The following is a 15,452-nucleotide window of genomic DNA, read 5'->3' on the forward strand; positions in this document are numbered from 1 at the left end:
GTAATAAAGAAAACATCTGGATGCATATTGATGCAGCCTATGCTGGGAGTGCATTCATCTGTCCTGAATTCAGGCATCTTTTAAATGGAGTGGAGGTGAAGTGAGCCACCTGTTAAAACCTTGCTCTTCTGTAGGCTCTTCCTGTTTAAAGAAACATCCAATATTAATGGCTTTTCTAGAATCTCAAAGTATTCTGCACTTCAGCTTGCACTACAAATCCCTGCATGTTCTTTTACCTTACTTATGTTTATGTACTACTGGTTTATTCTGGAAGTATGCAAATTATTACAGTATGTGAAAGTCACTCAAGAATGGCAAATGGTAGTAAACCAAATACCCTCAAGAAGAGCACATCTGTAACACCCTAATTCTATATTACAAAAAGAAAAAAAAAGGAAAAAAAAATTAATGTGCTCATTATGCCTGATTTTTACTTGCATCGTGAGAGTCACGTAGAATACAGCAAGTAGCTGTATCTCAAAAAGAGAGAGTTTAATAACCAAGAGAGCTAAGTGAAATATTCCCCCATCAGTTCTTGTGTCCCTTCTGTTCCCCTCACTTGCTAAGCTACTTGGCATTCAGTTGCTTAGATAATGATACTTCAATTTCCTGCTGCTCCCCTCGGGCAGTCAGATAAGTCCTTGTCTTCCATGTCAGTGGAGAAAATATTGCTGTTTGGTGAAGGCAGAAGTTCAAACACAGCACAGATAGATAGTGACTAATAAAGAAGAGGAGGGAACCCCTCCCCCCCACCCCCCAGCAAATAAAGCATTTCTTTCTGTCTCTTTTTTATCAGCAAATGAAGCTTGTTGTAATTTCCTGTGGGGGGATATATTTTAACTTACTGTTATTGGTTCCTGAAGGAAATGAAACAGCATCCCTTGTCTGGTCCAGCATTTGCCATAAAAGTAAATATTTAACAACCACAGATAGGTTTCTTGCCTTGTGCAGTGTGAGGAGATAGATCAGTAGCAGAAAGATAATGTCTTATGAGATAAATTGTTAATTGTTTACAAGTGACAAGGAAGGTTCTGAGAAGCAAATGAGAATGAACAGTGCTGCATGGAGTAGTCAGACCTTGGTGCTTCTAGGCCCCCATCTCTCCTTACATTTGATGGCAGATTGCCTCTGCCTTTCTTAACACACAGCCTACAGAAGAAGCCTTTTCCACATGATGTCTGTCTCACCTGAGTTTCCTCTGATGATGCCAAAACTGGCCTTTCCCATGATTTATATAATGTGTTGTGAGTGCCTGTTTGTTCTATGTACACTTTTTTCTTTCAGCTTTAGAAAAGATGATTTCCACTAAAAGAGAATACTTGGGCTGTGAAAAAAGAAGTAATTTCCCAATCATTTGTAATTTGATGGCTAAACGTGATCCACAGATTCTGAACAAAATATATAGTTTGTTTCTCTACGTGAATTTTGTGTTTATATGTCAAATAATCTTGGAAATAGAAAGCTTAGTCAATCACTTTGGAAATTTGATATGAACTGCAGCAGCTATTGCTGACTATGTTTGTGTTTGTTATGTGAGAAATTGTTTAGTTTATACTGAAATATATACTTCCGCATACCATACTTATCTGAAAGGTGTAATTCTTAGCAGATGCTCCAAATTTTGATGATAACAGTAGTTTAACTGCATAATAAACCTAAATTCAATTCCCGAAATGAAACCAAGATATAACTGCAGTAGTTAATAAGTAAGGTGGTATCAGTATGAATGTTACCTAAAAAGCCCCTGTTCGGGAATGCATTCATAGTTAAGGTGTACTCAGATAATTTGATTAAGTTAAATCATTGGCACATTTCCATAATTCTTATTTATTGATCTGTTCTCAGTTTGCAGATTCATTTAATTTTAATCCCCACAAATGGCTCCTAGTGAATTTTGACTGCTCTGCTATGTGGTGAGTATTATAGAAAAAGGAAATGTTATGAAATACAAAAACCACATGTTAAATGAATCCACCTTTCTAGTAATAGATGTTTATTTACACTTCTGTATCAAAAAGAGCTGTGGATAGCTTTAACTCTTGTAATTTACAACATTCTCTATTTCTAATATAATCCAATTTTATAACAAGTACAATTTAAAGGAGGAAAAGAGGGCCAAAAAATTTAAAACTAGAGGGATATGTGGCTTTGTTTTTGTGGAACTAATGCATCAGACTGGTTCAATGGTAGTGGCTGCAATTCTTACTGAGCTCCCAAGGTGCTCGTCAGAGATTTTTGATGTAATTTTACTCCTTCTGTGCTTTATCCTTGAAAACAGTTGTTCACAATTCTATCTACTGCCAAAAAGCATTGACATAAATAAGGTGTGGTTGTGAAGCGAGGGGTATTCTTCTCTGATAAGAGAGGGCTTATACAAGTCTAGTAGAGAGATATGATCATTTTTTTCTTTGAGGTGAATGTCTGATTGCAAGTCTATGAATTCCATTTTTTCTGAAGTGAATGTGCTAACTTAAAGTAATTTATGAAACAACACAAGCCCAAGTTTAATAATTAAATAAGAAAACTTACATGTCTGCTTAAAAACAAAAGATATATTTTCAGAAACACGCACACATGTGAGTAGGTTGAATTGACATTTCTGACCATCACTGTGTTTTAGAGAACAAGCACGCGTGACATGTGACTTTACACACGTCTTTTTCACAGATCTTTTTCTTCCTTTTCATTAAGGTTCATGTCGGAGCCTTGATTCTTTCAAAAGCTTCTCTAAGAATGGTTGTGATTTACCTGATGAAAAGCAGTTAATTTCAAAAAGGAGTATTTTTGCAATTTGGTACTGATTTTCCAATTTCCCCAGATGACAGCAGAGATTACATTTTGATATGAAAGGATGCTAGTGTAGAAACCTGTAGACATGCTTTGAAACAAAGCAAATTAACCACAGCAGTAGTAATAACATTCCATAATAGATGATCCTATTGTTTCCCAGAGTGGAATTTCCAGAACCTAATGTCTACCAGCATCATGACTAATGGGTCTTATTATCAAAACAGCAGATCAGTAAATGCAGACTATTTATCAAGATAAATTAAAACATCACTTTCAGTTATAATTGAAGATTTTTGTAGAATTGAATCAGGAGGGAGAACTGAAAACTTACTTTAAAAAGAAAACTTTCAGACGTCATCGAGAAAAAAGTCACCCTTTCCTGGAAGAAAAGAAGCATGACAGTGGTTATTCAGTTGCTTTTGGTTAATCTTTGGCTCCTTTGAAATTCTTAACAAAGTTGACATTTGCACAAATATGCGTATTATTCAGCTTATATGGTACATTTTTGAATGTAAGATTGTTTCTGACGTAAACACTTCAAATATCCCAAGCCTATTTTTTTCTCTTCCTTAGATAAATAGCTTAGATTCAACTCATTCATTAGTAATGGCAGTGATTAACCAAGGCTCCAGTTTGTAAGTTCCTCATAACTAGCTGTCTCTTCGTACGAAAACAGGGAGAAGATGGGACTCCTTTGCCAACTTCTCCCATCTTTTTCCTGCTATTTGAAGATGTTGGTGGCAAAGTAGCCACTCTCAGAAATGATAAAATTCATCATCATTCTCTTTAATGTTTGCAGGACAATTAGGAGCCAGTCTTGTCCCTACAAGTTAAATTTCTCATTAATTCTGCTCTCACCTATACCCTTGTGCAATCATGTTAGCACTTCTTACCTAGTCTTCTAGGAAATCTAGATATATACAAACATACTTATGTTTTCATTTCAGGAGATTGTAGTTTTTCCCTATCAAATCTTAGACTTCAGATGTAAGGGAGTATACTTTCGAAGTGCATTTCTCCATTTTGTTTCCTGCCTTTTTTTTTTTTTTTTTTTTTGTGAATCATGACATAGAATACATATTTTTTGTAGGTATGAAGATTTCATTTCAAGGAATCTTAAAAGACCTTCCAAAAGTCTCCTTACTGAAAGCTGCACAACTGTAGCCTAATACTCCTAATACTAAAGCTTTGTTTCATCAAGGCATTTATATATTGGTGTTATTTGCTTGATATGGAATGAGGTATATAATTGAAGTCAAGCTCTTTGTCTTGAAGTCATACATGTAACCAAAAGACCAACTATTTCTGAGGCCTATACCTGGTGTTCACTTCTGTTATTGGCCTGTAATGCTGACTAAAAAGATGAAAATTCATTTGGAATGTGATGATAAGGGATGAAGGAGCCTGGTAGGAAGAAATAAACGTGATAGCTACATAGTCCTTGTAGGATCCATGGGAAGTATTAACCACGATTTTGTAATAATACAGATAGAGTTCAAGAAATAACATGTCAAAGTCAAACTGAATTCCACTGAAGGTTTCTACTTCACCCCCATTTATTTGGTGGTTTCAGCACTTTCTCCAATGAATACATTTCTCTTCCTTGCAAGCTGATGAAGAAAATCCAGCCACTAGATCAGTAACATAATTATTTAACTACTTGGTGCACTATGATGCACTGATGTCATCTGGGATTTAGACGTAATTTCATTATCAGTCTTTTGCAAAATATTCTAAAACTTCTTGATGTACAAAAACAAACAAACAAACAAACAAACACAGATCTTAAGGAAAAAAAAAAGGAATTTAATATAATGTTTCTTAGGAGGGTATGTTCTCTATAATTTATATATTGAGGTCTTTTAAAATACTCTGCTTTGAAACTACCAGGCAGTTTTGTCTGGCCTGTTTAGTCAGTGCTCTGGAATATTATAAAAGAAGAAATTTCTTCTTTCAGAGAGAGTAAAAGCAATCTTCTTACAAAAGTCTTGTTAATTTTGCTTTTCTATTGCTCTTTTCAGGGTTCAAGTGTCAACTTTTGTTCAGAAAGTTTGTTTTGTGTTTAAGGGTAGGTGCTAATAGGAAATGTTCTTCTGTAAGTGGAAGCAAAGTGTTCTTGCTGGCTTGTAATATTAAGCCATCTTTGTTTTTTTTTAATCTATTAAAATTGTAATCATCATTAAAATATACAGAATAGAATGAGGCTGCTGAAAGCTTGCAATGTGCAATACAAATTGTTTCCTTTTCACATATTTTCACCGCTTTATCCACTATAACTTTCACTATGTATTTCAAGTTATGCATACTTAATATGTGAATTTTATGGCATTGAAAATAGATCTTAATAGCCTATTATTATCACATCAAACTTTAAAAAAAAATCAAGTTTATGAAGAAAATTTTTGAAATATATGTTCAGGGCTCTTCAGTCAGTCTTGGGTATTTGCAGAGAAAGTAAAGAATACCTCTTCTCTCTGTTACCAGACCACACAAGCACTTACTGCAAAGAAGGTTAAACACAAAGGGTGAAATCCAGACAGGGTGTATAGAGGCGCAGTTCAACTGATTGATATACATTTATGTCCAAGCTTTGGATTTATTTTAGTAATCCTATTAGATAGTTTTTTATGGTTGCCAGATTATGATCTGCAAACTCTGAGCTGGAACAGCTACCATCTTTTAAAAATGCAGCAACATCACAAAGATCACTAATGCCACTTTAATAGCAGTCCATGCATCAATCCACACTTGATAGGGATGTTAATATCTTCTAACTGAACAGACATTCCTGCATAGTTGTTATCTGTTTTATTGTTTAGCACAGCATATTACAGGAGAAGGAGTGAATATCTCAGAATACAACTAATAAAACTGTTTATAACTTGGGTTTGTTGCCTATGGAATGAGCTACACAAATATATCAAAGTCATCAAACATATGAACACAATAGAGCAATTTAGAGATTTTTTACAATATTTAACCTAATTAAAATCGCTTTTAGACAGTAGTTTAGTTCTTTATATATATATGTGTATATATAAAATCAGAAATATTCTGAATGTCTTTTACTATTTTAAAATGTGCATAAACTTATGTATCTTCAGCTAGATACTGCTTGACTGCCTGAAGTCAAAGTAACTTTGGTGCCTTCCTTATTCTTAAAGTGAGATGAAGGTTTGTGTGTATAAAATGTTTCATATGAGTAGTTTCATGTGCAATTTTACATTAAAAAAAAAAGAAAAAAAAAAGAACAACCAGAACATAAAAAAGGATACAGAAAAAATGACAAAAGGTTAGGACTTTTGCTGTTTAGAGTACCCCCACACTGAAGTAATTATTGCTTGCTTTGTGAAATACTCATAGGCCTAATGGAATTACGTAGTGGTTTTTCCTTTTTTGAATTCTAGTTCTTTCTGCCTGCCTTTGTAGAGGTGAGTCAGCCTTATGCATAGAGTGCTTCCCACTGGTGAAATTGAGCTTATTTTCTCTCTGAGGTGGCTACACCATGCCAGTGGCGGCAGCATCCTCAGAGCCCCAGCCCTGCTCCGCATGATGTCTGGGAAGCGACAGCTCTTCCCACACTGCTTTGTACTGCAGTAATTTGCAGGCAACTTCTGTTGACTGCAAACATGAACATTGCTTTAACTAGTCTCACATTCTGGTGTGATTGTCTATCACCATAAAAAGATCCTCTGCGTCTGTTTCTTATCTGTTTTTAAACATGCAGTTATGCAGTCATGCTGCCCGTTCCTGCTGAGCCTTACACTTACTGCTTGTAAGTACAGTACTGATATTGCTGTGAAAAAGTACTGAAAATGGCACAGGCTGTGCTCAGGAAATATGCCAGTTTAAATACATTTAGTTTTCTTTGCTTCTGGAAATCTAATGCTTTAAATTTTAATTCTTACATTTCTCTCTTTTTTTTTTTTTTTTTGTCTTCCTTTCATACAGGGTGAAAAAAAGATCAGATTTAATTGGTGCTTTTAAATTAGAACCTCTTTACCTGCAGCATCACCACCAGGAGTCTGGTAATTTTATTGTTAAATACAATGACCATTATTTTATTTGCACACTGATATTTAACATTAAAAAAATGGTTTAAGATGACAACAACCGAAATTCTTAAAACTAGCTAAGTTGTTTAGCATTAGTTTTGAATATTGTTTCCATATTCAAAATGCCTTAGGAAGTGAAGTTTATTGAAGTGCAAACACATCTAGTGAGATTTTAGTTTGTAGAAAAAACAACTGAGGGAAAGCCATTTCATGAGACATTGTATAAATCATTTTGTATTAGGATTTCTTCCTCTCCATATATACCACTGAATCTTTTTCCAAGCTATGGATTCAAGTTCTAACTCATATTTTCAAATACTTGTGCCAGGAACAAACATTCTCTGAAACTGCAAAGAAAGGATGGGCTGTGTTTGGTATCTGTGCTCTGTTTTCTGTGATAGCTATCTGAGACACTGTCCTATTGCATTCATGTTCTTAAATTGATTGTAGCAAAGGAGGTAAGTGCAGATTATTGGTCTTGTGCAAAATTCTCACAAAAGCTCCTCCTGGAGTGCTTTGCTTGAGGTATAGATCTTAGACCTGTACAAAGCTCCTTTACAGATTAGCATTGCTCCTTGCACATGCCTAGCAGCTGCAGAGTGGCATTTGCTATCCTGAAGGTTGGCTGTGCACATTCAGTTGGTACGTGATTAATTGTGAAGGTCACAGCAGTCATTCATAATGACAGAATTACAGAATGATTTGACAGGGGTTGGAGAGGACCTCTGGGAATCATCATAACCCCCTTGCTAGAGCAGGTTCCCTACAGTGGGTTGCACAGGAAAACATCAGTCAGGTTTTGAGTATCTCCAGAGAAGGAGATACAGCCTCTCTAGGCAGCTTCTTCCAGTGCTCTGTCAGCCTTCAAAGTAAACTTTCACCTCAAGGAGACTGTGAATGTTCTTTCCATTTATTGTATCTCATATATTCCTGGAGTTGGTGGTGCTCATCTACGCTCAGAACCGTATTCTGAGTGCACTGCTTTCTGTTATAGCCATGAGCTCACTGGCATTTAAATAGGAATCACAGAATCACGGAATATCCTGAGATCCATAAGGTCCACTGAGTTCAGCTCCTATCTCCACACAGGACCACCCAAAAATCAAACCGTATGACTGAGACCATTGTCCAGGCACTTCTTGTACTCTGTCAGGTTGGGGCGATATAACCACTGCTCTGGGGAGCCTGTTCAGGTGCCTTCCACCCTTCTGATGAAGAATATTTTCCTGATACCAGATCTGACCCTCCCCTGAGGTGGTTCCATGCCATCCCTTCAGGTCCTGTTGCTGCCAACAAAGAGATGATGTCAGCTCTGCCCTTCTTGTGAAGAGCTGTAGGCCACTATGAGGCCAGCCCAGTTAATTAATACATAATAGAATTCCACTGTTCACAAAAATCTATTCCTGTGCCTTAATTCTGACCTGTCAGAGCTTTTGTGTTTTATACCTTTTCCTACATTTTATTTTTCTACATTTCCAGGCAATGCAATTATGAAACATGGCAATAAACAGGAAAATGTAGTAAATCTGAAGCTGAGGTTCACCCATCAAAGGCTAGAATTATTAAGAAAAAAATGTACATTTTTTTTTTTTTTTTTTTACCTTTCAAAGTGAAAAGTGCTAATTATTGCAAATATACTTGTCACTAGCTTTTAATTAACGTATAAGAAAAATGTTTCTTTTGAGAAAAAAAATCTGAAGTTAAAATTAAGGTGAAAATACATTCTTGTGAAAATTGACAGCACTGATACCAGCATATTAGGGCTTCCCCATGTTAAATGACACCAAAGGAAAATGAAACCTTTCTTAGTTGGCCTGAAAACTTAATCTCCCAGATGGATAAAAAGTCATCCAGTCTTTGCATTGCCTCCCCTAGCTGTGTTAGTATTTCATTAGATCTGGACATAAAGATTCCAAGTAGATCAGCTGATAATTAGCTGTCAAGCAGCACTAATATTTTCTTCACTCTATTCCTATTTGCTGACAGTTTTCCAAAGATCTGGAGAACTTTCCAAAAGCCAGCACCTCTAGTTGAACTGTCAAATCCAATCCACACATATGCCTTCAATCAAAATTTCAGGGTGCGAGGCTGTTACAGTCACTGTTGATCCCTGCATGATCTATGAGACGTCAGCACTCCTGGAAATAACATTTGTCTAATGGAGGATATTATTTTCTGAGTACGTCTCAGGACTGAGAATTCCCATCGTGGTTTACAAGGCAAATGAAGTAGCATTTTTGAATTCACTCTTCTCTCACTCAAGAATTTAAATGAGCGGAAAAATATATCTATCTGTGAGCAATTAGTCTTAATAACCATATGGCAATTATGTGTGCCCTCAAGAGGAAAATCTTTATTTTGTCATTAATTATAATTTTATGTGATTTGCATTCATCCCACCAGGAAGATTATACTAGCTTGCCTGAGAGCCCAGGATATAGGTCAAATCCTAATGGCAGTGTAAGAATAGTGAGCTCCGTACTCTATTGTAAATGCTGCATGTGCTCCCACAATGCAATTCCTCCTGGTTAAATACAGATGTAAGGCTAAGGCTTGTAATCAAAGGCTAATCATTGACTGCATTCTGCTTCACAGCTTGTGAAAGGCGTTGTTGTGAATCATTAGACATAGCCCCTTGCAGCAGCGTAGGATTATTTATCTATCACCAGTTGCTTTACTTTCTTCGCTACCAACCTTGCAGCTATCAAATAAAAATGGCTGCGACAATGCAGTGCACAAATGTTAGCAAATTACCCTGTTGCTGAGCTGAGACAGCCATCTTAATTCTCTGAGGTCCAGAAACAGAATAACGATTGTTACTTTTTTTTCCCCTTTTGGAAGATAACCTAGAAACATGCTAAAGAACCAAATGGCTGGGTGTTTCAGGGAGGAAGGATCATGTGTTTTGGCTGCATGCATGTGAGAATGTTGGCGGGGGAGTTTGTAACGCAGGAATTTGAATCTTTTTTTTTTCTTTTTTTTTCTTTTTTTAAGAGTCCCAGGAAATTGGAAGGGTATTACACAAATGACATAGACTGGCCAATTCATAAGCCACAGTTCTATTTAGTACCTGAGAGCAGTTGGACTGCACTTTTCCATGGAATTTAAGTATATACTTTCCTGTGAAGATTATGCTCCACTGTAGAAAAATAAAGCAGAATTTAAAAGCTAAGCAGCTGCTTCCACGTGTTGCTAAAGAAGTGCTTAAGATTTTAGGTCAATTTAATTTTTGTCACCGGCTTACTGCAAGTAATCCAGCTTTACCATGAAATTAGCCTAATGACCTGATTCGAAGCAAAGGTAGAGGCATCTTGGCTCTTTGTGGTCATATAAAAGACAACAAATAATACTTTCTGCTTGCCTCCTTGGACTGCTTTGAGGCTTGGTCAAGCTGTGTTTTTATTAGGTTGTTTTCAGTACATGAAATAAAAAGTCATAAACATGCAGAATATTATTCTCCAAACAGGAAGAGAGGCAAATTCCTCAGTCACATTTTCCAGTCACTTATTAGACGTGCTGAAGAATAAGCAACAAATGCATGAAGGGGCATAAAAGGTAGTCAGGAATGCATTATTTTGAAAATCATCAGTTTGGGGATTCTACAGAACAAAATTAATAAAAGCTGCTTTCTCTTTCTTTTCCTTACAAGGGGAAAATAAACACAATACTGAGTCTGTGATCACTATGGGATCATAAGTCTAACAAAAAGGAAAACTGTTTAATTTGTAAGCGGTATATTCTGGCTAGCCCAGAAATTATGTGTGTTACCCATTGATGCTACGGATGCTTGTTTGTAGAAAACGTCTAGCTTAAAAACAACATGTTCAATAGTACTAGAATGACTGTAGATTTTGGCTGTTATGATGAAGCAGTGCAATTGTTTTTTCTTTAACTTCCAGGCCTCGTAACAGATTACCGGGTAAGTACATCAATATAATCCCTAATATTGCGGCTTGTATACTCTGATTTGTCCAGGGATTTTATTTTCCATTGATTTCATAAACTTCAAAACATTGCCTTTCTTTTCAGGATGCATTCAGCTTGCTAAATTTTTAACATTACTCAAGCTGAAACTGTAAACTCTCCTTTTGGAAAACAAAACAAAAGCCACACCATATTTAAAGGCAGAACGTGTCTTGCATATTTAATATTTCAAGGTTTAATTAGTAGAAAGAAATTGCCTAAAGATTTCATTTTTTAGAGTAGTAGATAACACCTTTTTTTAAATGCACTTTTTAACCTTGACAATAGAAAATCTTTTGTTTTGAAGTAGAAAACAAGTCAGTCATACTAGAAGCTAGCCCCACAGCTGCAAGCTAAAACTTTTTCCAAAGCCCTTGAGGAGAATTCAGGATGCAAATAGACAGTTGGTTTTGGCTTGTGACCCTTTCATTCTGCCAACAACCTTCTTTTCTACTTCTCATTTGAGAAACTTGAGTATTAAACAGTCATAGTAGGGCACGAGCCAAGAATCACCATTTCTGTCATTAGTGGGCCCAACCCTAGCTATGGTCTCTAACATCTGAAATTAGCTTAGAAGTCATTGCAGCATATACACTTTCTGCAGTATCGCTGCAAGGCTGACTTCTAATGTGGATGCCTCCCTCTTGCCACAGCACTGGCAGATCCCCCTGGGGAGGAGGTTCCGCTCCCTGAAGCTCTGGTTTGTGCTGAGGATGTACGGCGTCACAGGACTGCAGGAACACATCCGCAAGGTAACTGCAGCGTGTTTTCTTGGGTGGGCTGCTTGGAATAGCAAGGGAAAATGAGCTTTGTCCCTGTTTTCCAAAACTTTTGTATGCGACAGAAAGCAATGGCTTTAATAGAGCTCAGGTCAGTAGAAGTACTGCTTGTTTGCCCCAGTTCTATATGATAGCAGGATCAAAATTGTCACCTGTTTTGTATGACTGTTTAGAGAATACAAGCATCGGAATTTGAAATGTATACAATGCAGCACCATGCGTCCCTCTCAAATAAATTGGAGCCAGAATATATATTGATGTTTTTTTGGGGGGGGGAAGAAAAAAACATGAAAACAGACAATGCATGCCTATGTTATGAATAGGCATGCATTGATTGCATGTTTAGATTATAATTAAGGTCACTGGGCTGCATTTATGCTGCATTAACTTACAGGGTATGTCTGCCTATCCTTGAAGTGATAATTTCTGCTGGTTCTGCTTCCTGTTTAAAATGCATTAAAAAAAAAAAAATCAAAAGCCATTATGTGTACAGTTTGCAATTTGTTAGCATTGCTGTGAATAAGTACTAAGTTTAGTCTTGATTTAGACCTGGCACCAGTCTAAATCAAATATATACTTCCTCTGTGGCAGTAAAATCAAATTCAAGCATGCTTTTCCTTTTTATGAAGTTTAGGGAAACTTCTAGTGAGAGAAGCTCTGTGATTTGGCTGTAAATATTTACAAAAATATCCATTAGCTGAGAATCTGGTCTCATATACCAAACTCTCACAGACACACATTCCTTTCTGTTGTGGTGCTAAACAGATTAAGCCCTAAGAAAGGCTTCTCCTGTCGTTGTAAAACAACTGCATGAAAACATCTCTTGCAATGTGGGAAGGTTCTGGGAGGGACAGTGTCCTCATTTTTATTACAGTGTATTTTTCAACTGACTCTTAACTCTCAACTGAATCACTGACTTAAATTATATTTTTATTCCTAATCAGGTTGTCAGAAGCAGATTTTGACAACAGTGGCAAGCCTGATGTTCTGTTGTCCTTCTGGCAACCTGATACATACCTTCCAATGAAAAATTGATCTATAGTTTGTTACTGCTTTACTAGACTGCCACTACAGTTCCTCATACTTTGCTCTTTCAGGTTAGATTTTTGGAGACTGCAATAATTTCAGCATGATGCCAAATTTTTAAGTAGGGCTAAATCTCTCCCTGGGAAAACTGGATTGGAAGCCCCATGTTAATTATATGGCCTTGATCAGGAAGATTTCTGCAATTTAATACTCACATTCAACAAGAAGCTTTGCAGTTTTCTTGTTCCCTACCTTCCTGGCTGCCCAGACAAAAAGTGCTCGTGTTCCCATAATCTTAGCTGGTTTTATATTTTCTATGACAACACAGTTCAGGAAGGGAAAGCAAATCACTCCTTCCTTAAAGATACTGACTGCTAAGTTGGAACCATCATATGATGCCTTATTTGTGAAGATAATCAGAAAGATAGATTTCCAAGGCCTTGTTGAACTGACTGTGTGTTTAATATTTCTTTACGGATGAAAGTGTTCCTCTGTATACAGAGGGAAAAAAGTTATCAACTTTTTTTTTTTTTTTTTTTTTTTTTCAACTTTGGAAAAGTAGTAAGGGTAATTAAAAGCTGAATTTGAGCCACTGTATACATCTGTCAAACTGGAGCCTTTAAGTCCATTTCTCCTCACCACCCCCCTTGATTAGTGCTAATTAAATTTGGTGCATTTCAAAGCAGCTTTAAAAAAAAAAAAAACACAAAAAAACCCCCCCAAAAAAAGTCTTTCTATCTCCAGCAGCTCATAGCTGAACATACATATCAAGAAAAAAATTGCATTTCATTTGCTTCCGGCTTTTGTAGAATTTCAGTAAAATAGGACTTGCAAGTTTGCAGATGTGTTGGTGAAGTTTTATCAGTAGTTGCAAAATAAAAATTATGAATGTGTTTTATATCTTATCCATTTTTCTCTCTTCTCAGGAATTATCCTGTGCTCCAGGTATATTTTGATAAATTTTGATCATGGGCAAATGAAACCAACCCGATGCTGGTTCACATTTTCTAATCTATGGACAAGTTTTTAAAGAAAAAGTAAACTGGAGTTTAACTAAGCTTGTTCTCTTCACATTAACATTGCTTGTCCTAGCACTCGGCCTTGAAAAGATGCTTTCATTTAAACACACCCTAATATCTTGCAAGGGACAGTATTTATGTATTTATGTTTCCACTGCTGGCAAAGGCAATCTTTGAAGAGAATAGCCGCTACTGGATCTTGTGGTACTTCTGTCTTAAGCGAAATGCTGTAGTGCCAGAATTATTTCTAAGGCTGTATTTATAACAGTAGGTCATAGAGAGGCCATACCTAGCATGAGATCTAGGCTGCAATGGCAGAAGCAAGTACTGCAACCTTCAGATGGAGAACAGAGTCGAGCCAGGGAGTGGGAAGTTCTCTCTTTCTGATGTGCCCCAAGGAACAGGCCGTGCAAATAGAATCAGGCAGAAAATCAGCTTTCAAAGAGTTTCTTGAGGTGATATGTGGGGAAGAAGATGCAAGTGCATCTCACTTGTGCAGGAGGTAGTAGGTAGGCCCTATTGTGCCTGTTCACCCCATACAATTGCAGCTAGGACATGACTGTTCAGGTGCATGACTGGGCCTTGTTAAGAGATTGGGGACCAGGAGTTTCAATTCCTTTCTGGGTTTATATAAATCTCAATGTGAATGGTGTGATTGCCTAGCAAAAATGACAACTCAGCTCCTCAGTCACAGAGCTAGAAAGATTTATCCAGCATTTATAGACTTCTAGTCAGGCTTCCTTTTGCACTTTCTTCCCAGAAAACATGTAATATATTACATGTGTACAATAATAATGTTAATTATATTAATATAATATTAAATAATAGACATATAATAGACATATTAATGTCTACAATAATAACCTGTTGTAAAGAATAGATTTTAAAGCAGTGGCAAAGGGAGTCATTTCTGATGGATATGGGGAGAGAAAAACATGAATTTTGGTGGAAAGCTCACAGCTATTGAGGAGATGTAAAGAGGGCAAAAACAACAATAAAAGTCTGATTCCAAACACTCAGAATCGGTATAGATGTGAAACCCAAACAGTGCATTTGTAAACAGCACATTATAAACTTCTTAACCATATATTACTCCTTTGTCCTTTTAAGTCATCTCAAATTTCTCTGAAGTCATCTGAAAAGATAGAAATTAACATTCTTGTAGGCAATTCTCATGAACATTTTGAGTCAGATAAATCATAAATCCTTTGGAGGCCAGAAGAAATCACTTTACCACCTTCTCATCAATGATCATGAACTCTATTAAAATTGTACAGCGGAGACCAAGAAACTGGCACAGCACAGAACAGCAATGCCAGAGAGAGAACTACAGTTGGGGAGTGGCATAGTCCAAGTGGCTAAGTCCAAGTTCAGAGGACACTTTCTGCAGCATTTGGAGAGTTGTAGTGAGATATGAGCTAAAGCAGGCACAGAGGTGAAATCTAGGAAGAAAACTTTCAAGGTTATGCAGATATGTGTACTTATTGTGGTGCTTCTAAGAAAATCCCTTGAAACAGAAGCTACTTTAGTTCTGGAAGGATTTGTCCTACAGTGAATTCTCAACTGAAGTATCTAAATGCTGGAGCTCACACATGTTTATATGTGCCCCGGACCTGGAGGCATTCAAAGCCAGGCTGAATGTGGCTCTGGGCAGCCTGGTCTAGCAGAGGGGCTGGAACTAGATGATCATTATAGTCCTTTTCAACCGAGGCCATTCAATGATAAGTACAGATCTTCTGTATGGACTGCACCATAATGTCTCACGAGTTTACTCTTCTCATCAATGATTATGTAATGCATTTTCTCTAATCCTGATGAAT

General features: G+C 36.8%; 1 protein-coding gene and 1 long non-coding RNA gene across 5 annotated transcripts in view; one reads left to right on the forward strand and one right to left on the reverse strand.

The window, feature by feature from the left end:
* Nucleotides 1-15,452, forward strand: part of DDC (dopa decarboxylase) — a 75,725-nt gene that overhangs the window by 48,569 nt on the left and 11,704 nt on the right. For all 4 annotated transcript variants that reach the window (XM_042835758.1, XM_042835737.1, XM_042835745.1 and 1 more), the window contains exons 8-12: nt 1-95; nt 1,846-1,913; nt 6,742-6,818; nt 10,745-10,764; nt 11,462-11,560. In XM_042835758.1, the coding sequence (XP_042691692.1) occupies nt 1-95; nt 1,846-1,913; nt 6,742-6,818; nt 10,745-10,764; nt 11,462-11,560 (359 nt within the window). The remainder of the gene's footprint in view (nt 96-1,845; nt 1,914-6,741; nt 6,819-10,744; nt 10,765-11,461; nt 11,561-15,452) is intronic.
* LOC122169530 overlaps nt 9-15,452 on the reverse strand; it is a 25,525-nt gene continuing 10,081 nt past the window's right edge. The window contains exons 2-3 of the long non-coding RNA XR_006171578.1: nt 3,122-3,169; nt 9-141 (exon numbers count right to left, since the gene is read on the reverse strand). This is a non-coding gene — a long non-coding RNA (uncharacterized LOC122169530). The remainder of the gene's footprint in view (nt 142-3,121; nt 3,170-15,452) is intronic.

This window comes from Centrocercus urophasianus, unplaced genomic scaffold (assembly GCF_019232065.1).
Source record: "Centrocercus urophasianus isolate 14NV4802_14NV808 unplaced genomic scaffold, USGS_Curo_1.0 seq_11, whole genome shotgun sequence".
Lineage (NCBI taxonomy): Eukaryota > Metazoa > Chordata > Aves > Galliformes > Phasianidae > Centrocercus > Centrocercus urophasianus.